We start from the raw sequence: 14,710 nt of genomic DNA on the forward strand, positions 1-14,710 counted from the left end.
CCTTAATAAAGGAGGAAATTAGGACACAGACACAAACTCAAAGCAAGCAAAAGATAGAAAATAACAAAGAGTAGAAATCAATCACATTGAAAAAACACAAATTGAGAAAAACTAATGGAATCAAAAGCTGGTTCTTTGAAAGACCAATATATTTTTTAAAACTTCTAGCCAGACTGACCAAGAAAAAAAAGAAGACAAAAATTACTTACATTGAGAATCAAAGAGGGAATTTCACTACAAACACCACAGACATGAAAACAATAGGGAAAACTAACAATCGTATGCCCATAAATTCAACAATAGCTGAAAGTCCTTGATATGTCTTCCCAAAATTAAATTCATCATTTTAACCCTCCCAGCAAAGAAGACTCCAGGCCTGGATGGTTTCATTACTCAATTCTCCAAGTATGTAAGAAAGGACACCAATTATATACAATATCTTCCAGAAAATAGAAGAAAAGGGCACACTTCTCAACTCATTTTATAAGGTCATCATTGCCCTGATATCAAAACTTAAGGAAAACTCTACAAAAAATAATGTTACAAAATATGATCAGAATATTACAAGAAACCCATAACAAGCCTTTAACACATGACTTGTGAAACATCCTTCTCCACATCCTATCCCGCTATAATCCTGCAAAACCAAACCTAACTAAACCCCCAAGAAAGCCTTCAGGTACATGTATGCAGCTAAGACCCAAGGGAAAAATGCCAGGAACTTCAAGTATCTTACTGTATATCCCCTGATGCAGGGCTTGATGCGTGGAGTGGAGCTTGGGCTGAATTTTAGATCCCATTCACCCTGTTGTAAGCTAAACAATGGTCCCCTCAAACACCCATATCCTAATTCCTGGAACATGTGCATGTTATCTTCTATGACAATTAGGATTCTGCAAATGTAATTAAGGATCTTGAGAGGGGGGAGTTATTCTGTAGTATCAGGTGAGCCCTGAAGGTAATCACAACTGTGTTTTTTAGAGAGAGTCAGAGGGAGATTTGACTGGTGGAGAAGTGAAGGCAGTGTAACAGAAGCAGAAAGACATTTGCGGATGCTACACTGCTAGCTTGGAGGATGGAGGAAAGGCCATGAGTCAAGGAATGTAAAGATGGGCTCTAGAAGCTAGAAAGGGCAAGGAAAAGGATTGTTCTCTCAGAGCCTTCAAAGGAACCAGCTCTCCCAACACTTTGACTTTAGCCCAGTGAGACTGATTTCACACTTCTGACCTCCAGAGCTGTAAAAGAATACATTTATATTGTTGTGAGCACAACAATAATCCGTCACAGCAGCAATAGAAAACTGGGAACTGGGAACCTTTGTACACAGCCCAATCTGCAGACCAAGATGGCCTGTGTGTAGTCCACTTCTTCCCCTTCTACACACAAACTAGTAAATTAAGACACAGGCTGCAACTGGTTAGCATTTCTTCTTTCTTTATAGTTCTAAGGCCTCCCCCAGCCTGCAGCCTAGGCAGTGGGGCATATATTTTCATTTGTTCTATCTCTGGCTTCTTTCTCTCTGATCCTCACATGTATTGGAAGTAAAGTTCTTTTGGCGGGGAGGAGGCATGAGGCAAACAGCTACCTGCTTTTCTTGGGATACCTCAGAAGAAGGACATCTGGTTATGACAAGATAGGACCTAAGCACTCCTCAGTCTCCTGGCTGAATGCTATTTTAACACCATCTTAACCACTAATGAATTCTAGCAAACTACACATTACTATAAGAGCACTGTAGAGAGAATTATATTAAAAGTGTGTTTGTCATATAGAAAACGATTTACATTAGTGGATTTTTAAATCACTTTTGTCTAATCAGAATTTTTACTGAAATAAAAAAGAAATTATCAGAATGCATTGCAGATGGATGGGGTAAGCAGAGCTCTATAAGACTTTTGTCTCAATTATATGTGTGAGCACAGGTTCTGTGTTGCAATATGAAATATATATTTCTTTTAGTGATTCTTGGAAGGGTTTGAAAAATAATGGAGCATGTGCTTTCTGATAGCTATCCCAACTTTCACCTCACTGTTCTTGTGAAAATCCAAAGAGAAAGACAAAAATAGACATAGTTCTCTAAAACTGAAAGGGCCTTTTCAAGAAGCAAAGTCCTTCACTTTACTCACTTCTGATAGCTTGAGCTCGTAATGATACTGAAGGAAAGCTATCCAGAGCAGGGGTGCTTAACTTGTGGTCCAGGTGGTTTAGGAAACCTCTGATTGCAAGCAAAATGTTATATATGAAAAGGGACTTATTTTTAGGAAAGGGTCCATATTTATCAAGGATACCCAAGAGAGTCTACAATTGTCCAAGACATTAAAAACCATTGAAACTGGGAAACTTTTGATAGGTTAAACCTTTTTAAAAAAATTTTTTTTTAATGTTTATTCATTCTCGAGAGACAGAGCACAAGCAGGAGAGGAGCAGAGAAAGAGGGAATCACAGAATCTGAAGCAGGCTCCAGGCTCTGAGCTGTCAGCACAGAGCCCGATATGGGGTTCGAACCCATGAATCACAAGATCATGACCTGAGCTGAAGTCGGATGCTTAACTGACTGAGCCACCCAGGCGACCCATTGATAGGTTAAATCTTGTCTGGCAGTGCCATAATTCTGGGAATGACAGAACTTGATGATAGTAATTCAAATTGATTTAGGAAAGACATTCTTACTGAATCTGGCCTAATAACAGGGTTGGACTCATATAAGATTAGCAGTTTAGATCAATTAAGAAGATATAAAATTATGAAGAATTTTTCTTAAAAAAAACTACATTCTCTATCATATGAAGTCATCTGTGTTAATTCCTGGCTGTAATAAAGTTTGAGTCTTAAAATGGCTGATACAGAAACATATTTGTTTTCATAACCTAACTCATATAACCACGTCTCCACCTTAGCCTTGATAGAACAGAAACACAGGGCCTTGACCTCTGTTGCCATGACCCCTTGTCACTCCTCACCTAGATATTTCCTATTTATCCTTACAAACTCATTTCAGGCCTCATCTTCTCCAAAAGCTTTCCCTCTCTGTGCCAGGCTAAACTGACTACAGGGGCTCCACCTTGTTCTTCCATAGCCTCCAATGCACAACACTAGTAGGTATTTACCCTGTTACAGGGAGATTCTCTAGTCAAATCTCACCTCTGCACTGCATAGTAAGTGCTCTGAAGGAAGACGGGGACTGATGAGTCTTAATCTCCAGGTCATCAAAAATTAGCTGGGTGTTTGGCACACAATAAGAGTCAGTATCACTACCAATGGCAACAAACTATAAGTTCAGATCCTACAGTAAAAAAAACTGTCTATGAGGTTAAATCTTCTCACCTAAACCTACAAAATTGCCTGAAGTCTGTAACAAGGCAGTATATATATATATATATATATATATATATATATATATATTTTTTTTTTTTTTAACGTATTAATACAGCGGCACCTGGGTAGCTCAATGAGTTAAATGTCCAACTTTGGCTCAGGTCATGACCTCATGGTTCCTGAGTTCAAGCCGCGCATTAGGCTTTCTGCTGTCAGCACAGAGCTGGTTTCAGATCCTCTGTCCGCCTCTCTCTCTGCCCCTCCCCTGCTTGTTCATGCATGCACTAAGATAATAAAATAATAAATATATATATATATATATATATATATATAATACAACACTATTATAGTAATTTGTTACATACTAGAGACAAAAAAGTACTCCAAGGGTGTTGCAGGTATGGACTTCAGGTGAGTTAGACTGTACTTTGGGAAAGCCTATCATTTTAAATATTGATTGGTGATGATTGGACGTGCATGGAATGATCTTTTGAGAAAACGCAAGTGGCAGTGTAGGAAGCTTTGGGGGAGAGGTTCCAGACAATTCCAGTCCCTAGGAAGCATACTGGCTTCCACAGAAAAAGATAACATTAGGGCCACCTGGGTGGTTCAGTCAGTTAAGCATCCGAATCTTGGTTTCAGTTCAGGTCATAATCTCGGTTGATGAGTTCAAGCCCTGCATTGGGTTCTGTGCCGACAGCACAGAGCATGTTTAAGATTCTCTCCCTCTCTCTCTTCCCCTCCCTGCTTGAGTGCTCCCTCTCTCTCAAAAATAAATTAAAAGATAAAGACAAAATTAGCAACAAAATTTTCCTGATATTAATTTAAAAGGTACTTTCCCTTTAACCATTCAGGGCTCAAAACATTCTTATTTTGTATCTGTGGTAAAAACAATGTGTTGGATGTCTCCCCACATATACTTTTCCCCATTTTCTAAGAAAGATGAGGCAGACAGAAAGCAAATAGTCAAAAGCACTGTATTCCTAGCTTTTGTTTTTCTGATATGTAGACCCCACTCTGCTTTGTTCATTGGTTTGCCTGAGGTAGTAGGACGGGGGAGGGGGAGCAAGGGTAAAGGATGAAAGTGCATGAACAAAGTTTTTGGTTTAAAACACGCATACCTTAACTGGAAATCAGTCCTTTAGCAGAAAGATATTCCTCTTCCACAGCACATACAACTCAAGCACGGAAGCAAGGGAAGCAAGGAGAGAAGGCGGCGGCACCTGGCAGGCCAGCCAGGCTCCTCCCACAGCACCCAAGTAGCCCAACAATAAACCTCTAACGGAATGCTTGACCAGAAGGGCACCAAGGCAATGATATCCCCGGAGGTCCCAACAAAGCTCCAGGTGTGTCTTCAGCTAGAAAGCTCAGAAAGCGTTGCTCTGATCACCTGTGGCAAATAACCTAATCTACCTCTAGAACGTTCGCGTATGCAGTTCTCCGGGGAGGGAGGTAAGATTTACCATTATGCACAGTCAGTCACATAGAAAATATTTATTAGGACACTATTCATTATACATGGAAAAAAGGATAAAGTTTTCCTGTCTTATCTATGCTGCTGGGTCAGCAGCAACCCTGCGGCCAGAATGAGGCTGGGTCCCGGTCCCAGCCCCCATGGCGGCAGGGTTCTGTGGGGCGGGGGAGGAAGGTAGGTGAGGAGGCCCTGCCTATGTGAATTCAACAAGGGGTTAAAAAGCAGTCTACTCCTGAAAGGACCAAAACAACACAATAACTTTTTCCCTCCAAAGTAAAAATCAGTAGTTTCGCCATCATGCCTCTAACATTTAAAAGATAAAAATTTTCCGGAGGAAAACATAGATCCAAGCGGTGGGTTTTATGAAAAGAACCGCGAGCCAGGCAGGTGCTGGTTGAATGGCCACACGTTGCTCCTGCCCGTATTGTCGGTGCTCCTCTGGCACTGCTTGCAGCGCAAATATCTCTCGCACTGGTCCAGGATAAAGAGCTTGTTTGCAGACCTGAGGAGAGGCAAGGACAGGCGGTCATTATTAGGGGCTCCCTGAGTCCGTGCTGGGGCCTAGCTTAGAAGCCGGTGCCGGAGAAGTGATGCAGCAGAGAAGGCACATACCAACCATCTAGGAGCTTAATGCCTGCCTGTGAGGGCCCACCTGCCATCTCTCCCGTCCACACGGCTTCCTGCAGCTCACCCCAGCTTGGCATGTTCTGCTGTTGGCATGTCTGCTATTTCCAGTAAATATAAGACTTGGTGCCTTCACAACCGTCTGACCCCAGCGCTTCTCCCCAGCCCCACCCACCTAAACCCTCAGAAAAAACATAACTTGCCCAAGACCACACAGCCAGCAAACAGGTGTCTTCAAAGCTTTGCCATGTGGATAACACTTTTATCTGTCAGGCTCTCGGGGGGGGAAAGACAGCATTGAGAGGGAGAGCAGGCCATTAAGCTGCTGGTTAAGTTAAGCCCCAGCAGACAGTTAAGAGTAGACTTATAAGGTAAGTCTAGGAGTCCAGAGCCCTCTGGATGGTTAAGGGTAGGAGAGGGGGTGGAGACAAAGAGTAGGAGGACAAAAGGGGCTTAGAGCAGAGATGAAGGGATGGCAGTAATTGATTTTGCATGTCAACAATTTTTCTTGATTATGCAGGACAGTCCCTGGTGTGTTCCCCTACCCTACCAACATTTCTACATGATTGGAATTCTGTAAAAAGGAGCATCAAGGACAGCCTTACAAGGTAAAAGAACAAATAATGTTAGCAGTGTTCAGGGGGGACCTACCTGGCTTGGTTTGGTGTTGGGATGGAGTATCATGTGCTAACTGCATTCATGGGAAGTTTGTTTTTGCTTCTGCTTTGTTTTTTTTTTTTTTTTTTTTTTTAACAGCAACCAATTCCTTTTTCCTAACCTGCTCCTGCTTGAGGCCCTGCCCACAACTTGGCTTCGGTCTTCAGGTAACAGGATTGCTCTGCCATGTCCCTGCTATGTCCCTGCCATATCCTGACACTCAAGGTTGTTTCCTATGTCTCCTCTATCCTTCATCACCACGTTGGCCAAGCAATCTTCCGAAATCCAGCAAAATCTCCCCAGCATTAATGTCACTGCCTTTTACCTGCTTTTCCCCAACATTAAGAAAATGCCCTGAGGGGTGCCTGAGTGGCTCAGTCAGATAAGCATCCAACTTCAGCTCAGGCCATGATCTCATGGTTCATGAGTTTAAGCCCCACATTAGGCTCTGCACTGGCAGTGGGTTCTCTCTTTCTTCCTCCCTCTCTGCCGCTCCCCCAGTCATGCTCTCTCACTCTTTCAAAGTAAACAAATAAATAAGCTTTAAAAAAAAAAAAAAGGAAAATGCCTTGAAACCCCAGTGCCCCTTCGTCTTCTCTAAGCCAAACAACCCCACTTCTACTTTGGAACTTCATTGCTACATCATCCCTCTTAGTCCCATTGTAACAAAATATGGGTTCTACCCATTAGAAAGACAGGTAAGAGATGCCTTAAAAGAATATCTTGGAACAGAGTTACAAACCAAGACTTATTATGACAAATTTTAACTATGGTAAAAATTAGTTGATATGTGGGAATTTAAAATATTATTTTGGTATATTCAGGATTTAATAACATGTGACTACATAGGCTTGGTCTGTTCAAGTTTTAACATACTATGAAATCATACCTTACATTTGTAAAATATTTTCTTTTTTTTTAAGTGTAATGTTTTTCCATCTCTTTATATGATTACAAAATTCCTGTGTTAGCTATGTCAGGCAGGTGTTTACTTTCTTCATCTTACAAATAAAAGACAAAAAGATTAGCTGCCTTTCCAAATTTAGTATTAATTCTCAAAGCCATGACTAGAGTCCTTGACTCTAGATTGTCAATCGGTAGCTGGGAAGAGGGGAAATGGATATAATACATTTCAGGAACATGGTCTTGGGTTGGTTCTGTAACAGGCATTTCATTTTCCCAGTTGCCAATCTTACAACCCCTTGACTCTGCTCTTAAATGACCATTCTGTCAGACTTGGATGTGTCCAGATAGAAACTCCCTCTCCCTGTTTCCAGCTAGTTATTTCCAAGGAGAATTCCTACCCTCCCCCACCCCATGCTTCCCTACCCTCCACAATATGAAAATAAACTACCCTAAACAGAGGCAAAAATTAGGGCAAACATGGCAAGCATATAACACACATCCCAGCATTCTCCAATCCCATATCCATAGCAGACATTTCGAATACATCACCACAGCATTTCCTACTGAACCCAGAATTCTTTTCTCCACCAGGCTCACTAGGTAGCCACTGCTAATCAATGGGAGTTGGCACTGGAAACCTGTGTGCCATCCCAGGATTCCAGGAAAGTAAACAAGGAGTGGAGGGGGTTTCTCTGCAAAAAACTTCTGGTTCCAATTGGGTATTACCGCTGGAAAGCCTTCTCCTCCATGTCCCGCTGTTTCTTCATTGCGGCGCTCCTTTCCCAGTCCTTCAGCAAGCTCTCGTTCATTCTCTTCACCCGCTCCATCTCAGCCTTTTTGTCTGCCAGGTGTCTGGAGACAACAGCAGAGTCTGGTTTTGTTCACAATCACAATACCAGGGAGGGCATGCACCCACCCTGGAAGCCCCATTCCTTTATGGTAGATTACCCAGAAGACATTCTGGTTTTGTTCACTACTCCTTGAAATACACTGAAAGGAATGAACATTGAGAAAAACACTAAAAATATTATAAGTCTCAAATAGTTTACTGGTCTGGGACCTTTCATCTTCAATTCTGGTTTAAATTAGCAGGATTGAAACCTTTTTCCAATGAACAAATTCAGCCTTTAAAGCCATTAATTTCCTTTGAAGCTAATTTAACTAATCTGAAGAATCATCTCAAATGGATTTCCTCTACTTTAGGTTTCTTTCCTTTTATTCCAGTCACTCAGCTGTCAGTAATCAGCCCGAATTGCTACAGGCATGTTACAAGGCAAAGTAGACAGGAATACAAATGAATGGCTAGAAACAGGGAAAGAAACAGAAGTGACTAGGCAAAACAAAATGAAATCACGAAAGTATGTAACATTGTGAAGAAGGTTCAGAAAAAAAAAAAAAAAAAAGAGGAATGTCTGGTGAAAGTAAAGACATCAAAGAAGTAATTACGGTGTATCTCTCTTCAAGTACCATTTCCCAGAATTCCCAAAGAAAAGTCTCTATTACTAGTCTCCAGACACGTAGCCACTGCTATTGTGAATCATCTTAAACCTGGTTCAAAGTATTTATATGTGTCTATTTGCCAGACTGAAACTCTTACCTTCAGTTCTCATTAAAGTGTAGAAAGGACTTCACTAAATGTGCAGGTTGATTTAGCCTGCTCTGCCAGGCTTTGTGTTACAGGCAGCCACTGCCACTAGGTGTCAGGACCCTCTGATAAAAATCAGTAATGGACTGTGTGCTGGTTTGCTTTTCCTAAAATAAACATGGCCACGTTTTCCTCCAAGGAGCATTGAGCAATTCAGCTATTGTGTGGTCATTATAAAGATTAAATGAGATAATATACAGAAAGTACCAATGCCTATAACACAATGAGAGCTCAATGACTAAATGGTACCTATTATATATTTCTTTCATAACCTTTTTTTCCTTTTCATAGTGTTTTTTAATTGTAACACAAACCACATAAAGTTGACCATCTTAAAAAATTTTAAGAGTACAGATACATAGCATTAAGTACATTTACATTGTTGTGCAACCAATATCCAGAACTTTTTTTTTTTTTTTTAAATTTATTGTCAAGTTAGCTAACATACAGTGTAAACAGTGTGCTCTTGGTTTTGGGGGTAGATTCCCATGATTCATCGCTTACATACAACAGCCAGTGCTTATCCTAACAAGTGCCCTCCTCAATGTCCATCACCCATCCCCCCCATCCCAGTTCCCCCAACAACCCTCAGTTTGTTCTCCACATTCAAGAGTCTCTTATGGTTAGCCTCCCTCTCTGTTTGCAAGTATTTTTTAAATTTTTTTTTCAACGTTTATTTATTTTGGGGACAGAGAGAGACAGAGCATGAACGGGGGAGGGGCAGAGAGAGAGGGAGACACAGAATCAGAAACAGGCTCCAGGCTCCGAGCCATCAGCCCAGAGCCCGACGCGGGGCTCAAACTCACGGACCGCGAGATCGTGACCTGGCTGAAGCCGGATGCTTAACCGACTGCGCCACCCAGGCGCCCCTGCAAGTATTTTTTAAATAGTCCTATACTATTTTAAATAGTATAGAAACTCTATACTCATTAAACAACTTCTCATTTCTCCCTCCCCCTAGTGCCTAGAAAGCACTGTTCTACTTTTTCCATGAATTTGACCACTCTGATAACCTTATAGAAGTGGAATCATACAGTATTTTGTATTGTATTATAATGACTGGCTTATTTTACTTAGCATAATGTCATCAACGTTCATCTGTGTTGTAGCATGTGTCATAATTTCCTTCCTTCTGAAGGCTGAGTAATATTCCATTGTATGCGCGTTAACACATTTTGTTTATTCATTCCTCTGTGGCCAGACATTTGGGTTGCTTCCCTTTCTTGGTTACTGAAGGCTGTGATGAACATGGGAGCGCAAATATCTCCTCAAGATCCTATTTTCAACTCCAGCAAAAAAACTACTAGAACCGATAAATGAATTCAGTAAGGTCACAGGATACAAAATCAATGTAAAGAAATGTGTTGCATTTCTATACACTAATAACGAAGCACCAGAAAGAGCAATTAAGAAAATAAACCCATTTATAATTGCACCAAACTTAACCAAGGAGGTAGAAGATCTGTACTCTGAAAACTATAAAACACTGATGAATGAAATTGAAAATGATACAAACAGGGGCTCCTGGGTGGCTCAGTAGGTTGAGCATCTGACTTTGGCTTGGGTCATGATCTTGCGGTTTGTGAGTTCGAGCCCCGCATCAGGCTCTGTGCTGACAGCTCAGAGCCTGGAGCCTACTTTGGATTCTGTGTCCCCCTGTCTCTCTGCCTACCCCTGCTTGTGCTCTCTCTCTTTCAAAAATTAATAAACAAAAATTTTTTTTAAGAAAATGATACAAACAAATGGAAAGACAGTCCATGCTCATGGACTGGAAGAACAAATATTGTTAAAATGTTCATATACCCAAATCAGTCTATAGATTTAATGAAATCCCTATCAAAATACCAAAAGCATTTTTCACAGAACTAGAACAAATAATACTAAAATTTGCATGGAAACACAAAAGGCCTCAAATAGCCAAAGCAATCTTGAAAGAAAAAAAAAACCCAAACCTGGAGGCATCACAATTCCAGACTTCAACTCATATTACAAAGCTGTAGTGATCAAAACAGTATTGTACTGGCACAAAAAATAGACACAGAGATAGATTAATGGAATAGAATAGAATGACCAGAAATAAACCCACAAGTGTGTGGTCAATTAAACTCCAACAAAGCAGGAAAGAATATTCAATGGGAAAAAGTCTCTTTGACAAATGGTATTGGGAAAACTGGACAGCGACATACAGAAGAATGAACCTGGACCACTTTCTTACATCATACACAAAAATAAACTCAAAATGGATTAAAGACCTAAACGTGAGACTTGAAACCATAAAAATCCCATAAGAGAGCACAGGCAGTAATGATCTGACATCGGCCATGACATCTTCTTAGATATGTCTCCTGGGGCAAGGGAAACAAAAGCAAAAATAAACTATTGGGACCATATCAAAATAAAAAATATATAAAGAACTTCTACAACTCAACACCAAAAAAACAAATAATCCAAGTAAAAACTGGGCAGAGGATCTGAACAGATATTTCTCCAAAGAAGACATAAAGATGGCCAACAGATAGATAAAAAGATGCTCAACATCATTCATCAGCAGGGAAATGCAAATCAAAACCACAATGAGCCATCACCTCACACCTGTCAGAATGGCTAAAATCAAAAACACAAGAAACAAGTGTTGGTGACAATGTGGAGGAAAAGGAACCCTCATGCACAGTTGGTGGGAATGCAAATAGGTGCAGCCACTGTGGAAGACAATATGAAGGTTCCTCAAAAAATTAAAAATAAAACTACCCTACAATCCAGTAATTGCATTACTGGGTATTTACCCAAAGAATATAAAAACACTACTTTGAAGGGATATATGCACCTCTATGTTTACTGTAGTGTTATTTACAATGGCCAAATTATGGAAACAGCCCAGGCATCCATCAATAGGTGAATGGATAAAGAAGATGTGATGTGTGTGTGTGTGTGTGTGTGTGTGTACATATACACACATACAATGGATGTTATTCAGCCATAAAAAAGAATGAGACCTTGCCATTTGCAACAACACAGATGTGTCTAGAGTTTATAATGCTAAGCAAAATAAGCCAGTCAGAGAAAGACAAATACCAGATGACTTCTCTCATATGTGGAATTTAAGAACCAAAACAAACAAAAAAAGGGGGGATAAAGAGAAAACAAAAAACAGACTCTTAACTATAGAGAACAAACAGGTGGTTACCAGAGGGAGGTGGATGGGGTATGGGTGAAATAGGTAAAAGGGATTAAGAGTATACTTACCTTGATAAGCAATGAGTAATGCATGGAATTATTGAATCACTATTATCGTACATCTAAAATGTACAATGTTATATTACACTATATGTTATGTATAACATTTCATGTTAACTATACTGGAGTGAAAATAAAATAATTTTTTAATTTTCTAAAAAGGATCCTGCTTTCAATTCTTTTAGATATATACGCAGAAGTGGAATTGTTGAATCATATGGTAATTCTATTTTTAATTTTTTGAGTAACTGCCATGCTGTTTTCCATAGCGGCTGCACCATTTTACATTCTCATCAATTGTGCCCGGGGTTTCTATTTCTCCACATCCTTACCAACACCTACTGTTTTCTGGGTTTTGATAGGAGCCATCCTAACAAATGTGACCCTAGTATCTTTCTCTTTTTTATTTAGTTTTAGTTTTTGCGTTTGTTTTTGCTTGCCTTAGTTTTCTTTATCTTTCCTTTTTACATCATAATTGCATCTTAATGGTTTTGTCTACCACTGAATCGACAGTTTTCTTCCTTTCTAATCTTTTGCATAGTCTAAAAGAAGTACTTGTTAAATGTTTCATGGTGCATGTGGTATAAGAAAAATCTATAATTATTCTTGATTTGGACATTTCACAAGACAATCAAAGCACAGATTTTATAATACAAAATACATGATAGCACATTTGAGCTTTGCATTTGTGAAACCTTAAGATGTTATTCTGCAAACATATGTTTTCTTTGCATAAACATAGCCATCTATGAGATAGCCATCTCACCTGTATACATTACAGTGATATATAGATCTTAAACAGTGTAAGATTTTTTCTTCCATCTACACAAATGAGTTGCAAGGAGAAAAATGAACAATTTGCTAACTGCTTACTTCATTCAGACTGTCATAGACTTGGCCTCCAGGATGGATATGTGATTGGAATTAAATTATTAAGTTGTGTAATACAAAACACAGCTACATTTGCAATCTCACCATCCTACTTTGCTACCTTTATTCACTGGAGTTGATTTTGCTACCTTTATTCACTGGAGTGGAGCATCCCTGTCTCTCAGGTCTAGATAAGTAAATATTCAGTAAAACATGAAACACTTCTTAGCTTGGAGAGGCACACATTTAGTTAAAAGCTAAATGACATCTATTCCAAACAGTACAAACAATGACAGCTGACAGCCGAATAAGGCTGACCTGCCCACGGTTCAGAAAGTGGAAACAATGTGTTAGTAAGCAGCTATCTCACTGTGGCTTTGATTTGCATTTCCCTAATGATTAGTGATGTCAAGCAGCTTTTCAAAAGCTTTTTGGCTATAATTGTATTCTTTTTAAAAGGATAGTTTAAAAATTCAGTTTAATTTAGATGCTAAGAAAGTGAGAAAATGAAGTGGGGCTACAGGGGAGGCAAACTAGGATTCCCACAAGACTGCTGTTGGAAGCAAATTGCCATACCTTTTTAGAAAGCAAACTGTCAGTATCTGGTGACATTTAAAATGTGCCATACGCTGGCATCCAGCAATTCCACTTTTAAGATTTTATCCAATGGAAACAAAAGAACCAGTATGAAGATATATATTAAAAATGTTTAATGCAAAATTGTTGTAATAGCAAACCATCTGGAAACAGAGTGAATGTTCATCAATAATGCAAAAGTTAAATTATAGCAATCCATATTATAGATATCATGCTGTTTTTGAAGAAGAATGAATTTCGTTTCTATGTACTGATCTGAACATGAACTAATGATGCATTATTAGGTTAAAGAAAGATTGGGCTGCAGAGTAATGTATAAGATCTCACAGCTCTTATTTTCATTTACAAAAATGGAAGGAAAAAAAATATATGCATCTTATTTGAATATATTTGTAAAGAATAGAAAAAAATATAGAAGGCTAGGGGGAGATTAACTTTTTTTTAATCTCTCCACCAATTGACTTTTTTTTTTAAGTTTATTTATTTTGAGAGAGAGCAAGAGAGAGCATGCGGGAAAGGGCAGAGAGAAAGGGAGATAAAGAGAATCCCAAGCAGGCTCCCTACCATCAGTACAGAGCCCAACATGCAGCTCAAACTCAGACACCACGAGATCATGACCTGAGGCAAAATCAAGAGTCAGACACGTAACTGACTGAGTCACGCAGGCGCCCCACCAATTGACTTATTTTAATAAGCATAATTTGTTATATTTTTTATAAACAAAAGCAGAAGAGTTTAAAGAAAAAGAAGTAAAAATACTTTAGCAGGCCTGTTTGTTTCATAGTGACTAAATGATCCCCTCTGAAAGAAAGTGACCCTCTACTTGCCATAGGAGGGCCTCAGATGACATCCTGAGATGGACCAGAGACAGGGAAGTTGGAAAAGAAAAGTGAGAGAATATGGAATAACTAGTAAAGGATATAGAAACAGGAGACAAGGACCTGACCCCTACAGAAAAGGGGGTCTGGGACCAGAGCTTCAACAAGAGAGATAACCAAGTAAAGACCTCAGTTCATATTTGTTCAGAGCTTTGCGGTTACCAAAAACGTTCTCAAATACATACTCATATAATTCTCACAGTAAGGAGAGGTAGGGCAGGTGTATTATCCTTATGTTTCATGTGAGGAAAAGAGGGCCCAAAGAACCCTGTGTGTGTGTGATTTGGCCCAGGTCATGGAGGTTGGAAGTGGACAGAGTTTAACATCACTCATCATCAGAGAAATGCAAATCAAAACCACAATGAGCTATCACTCTATACCAGTTAGAATGGCTAAAATCAAAATGACAACAAACAACAGGTGCTGGTGAGGATGTGGAGACAAAGGGACCCTTGTTCAGTGCACTGTTGGTGGGAATATAAACTGGTACAGCCACTATGGAAAACAGTA

At 39.6% G+C, this 14,710-nt stretch overlaps 1 protein-coding gene across 4 annotated transcripts in view; it reads right to left on the bottom strand.

Moving 5' to 3' along the window:
• Positions 1 to 4,791: 4,791 nt before the first annotated feature.
• The window catches only part of CCDC81 (coiled-coil domain containing 81), a 39,142-nt gene continuing 29,223 nt past the window's right edge, over positions 4,792 to 14,710 (bottom strand). For all 4 annotated transcript variants that reach the window (XM_011286543.4, XM_019811670.3, XM_023239355.2 and 1 more), the window contains 2 exons: positions 7,703 to 7,828; positions 4,792 to 5,291 (listed from right to left, as the gene is read on the bottom strand). In XM_011286543.4, coding sequence (XP_011284845.2) covers positions 5,150 to 5,291; positions 7,703 to 7,828 — 268 coding nt within the window. In that variant the 3' untranslated portion in view covers positions 4,792 to 5,149. The remainder of the gene's footprint in view (positions 5,292 to 7,702; positions 7,829 to 14,710) is intronic.

The sequence above is a fragment of the Felis catus genome, chromosome D1, assembly GCF_018350175.1.
Source record: "Felis catus isolate Fca126 chromosome D1, F.catus_Fca126_mat1.0, whole genome shotgun sequence".
NCBI lineage: Eukaryota > Metazoa > Chordata > Mammalia > Carnivora > Felidae > Felis > Felis catus.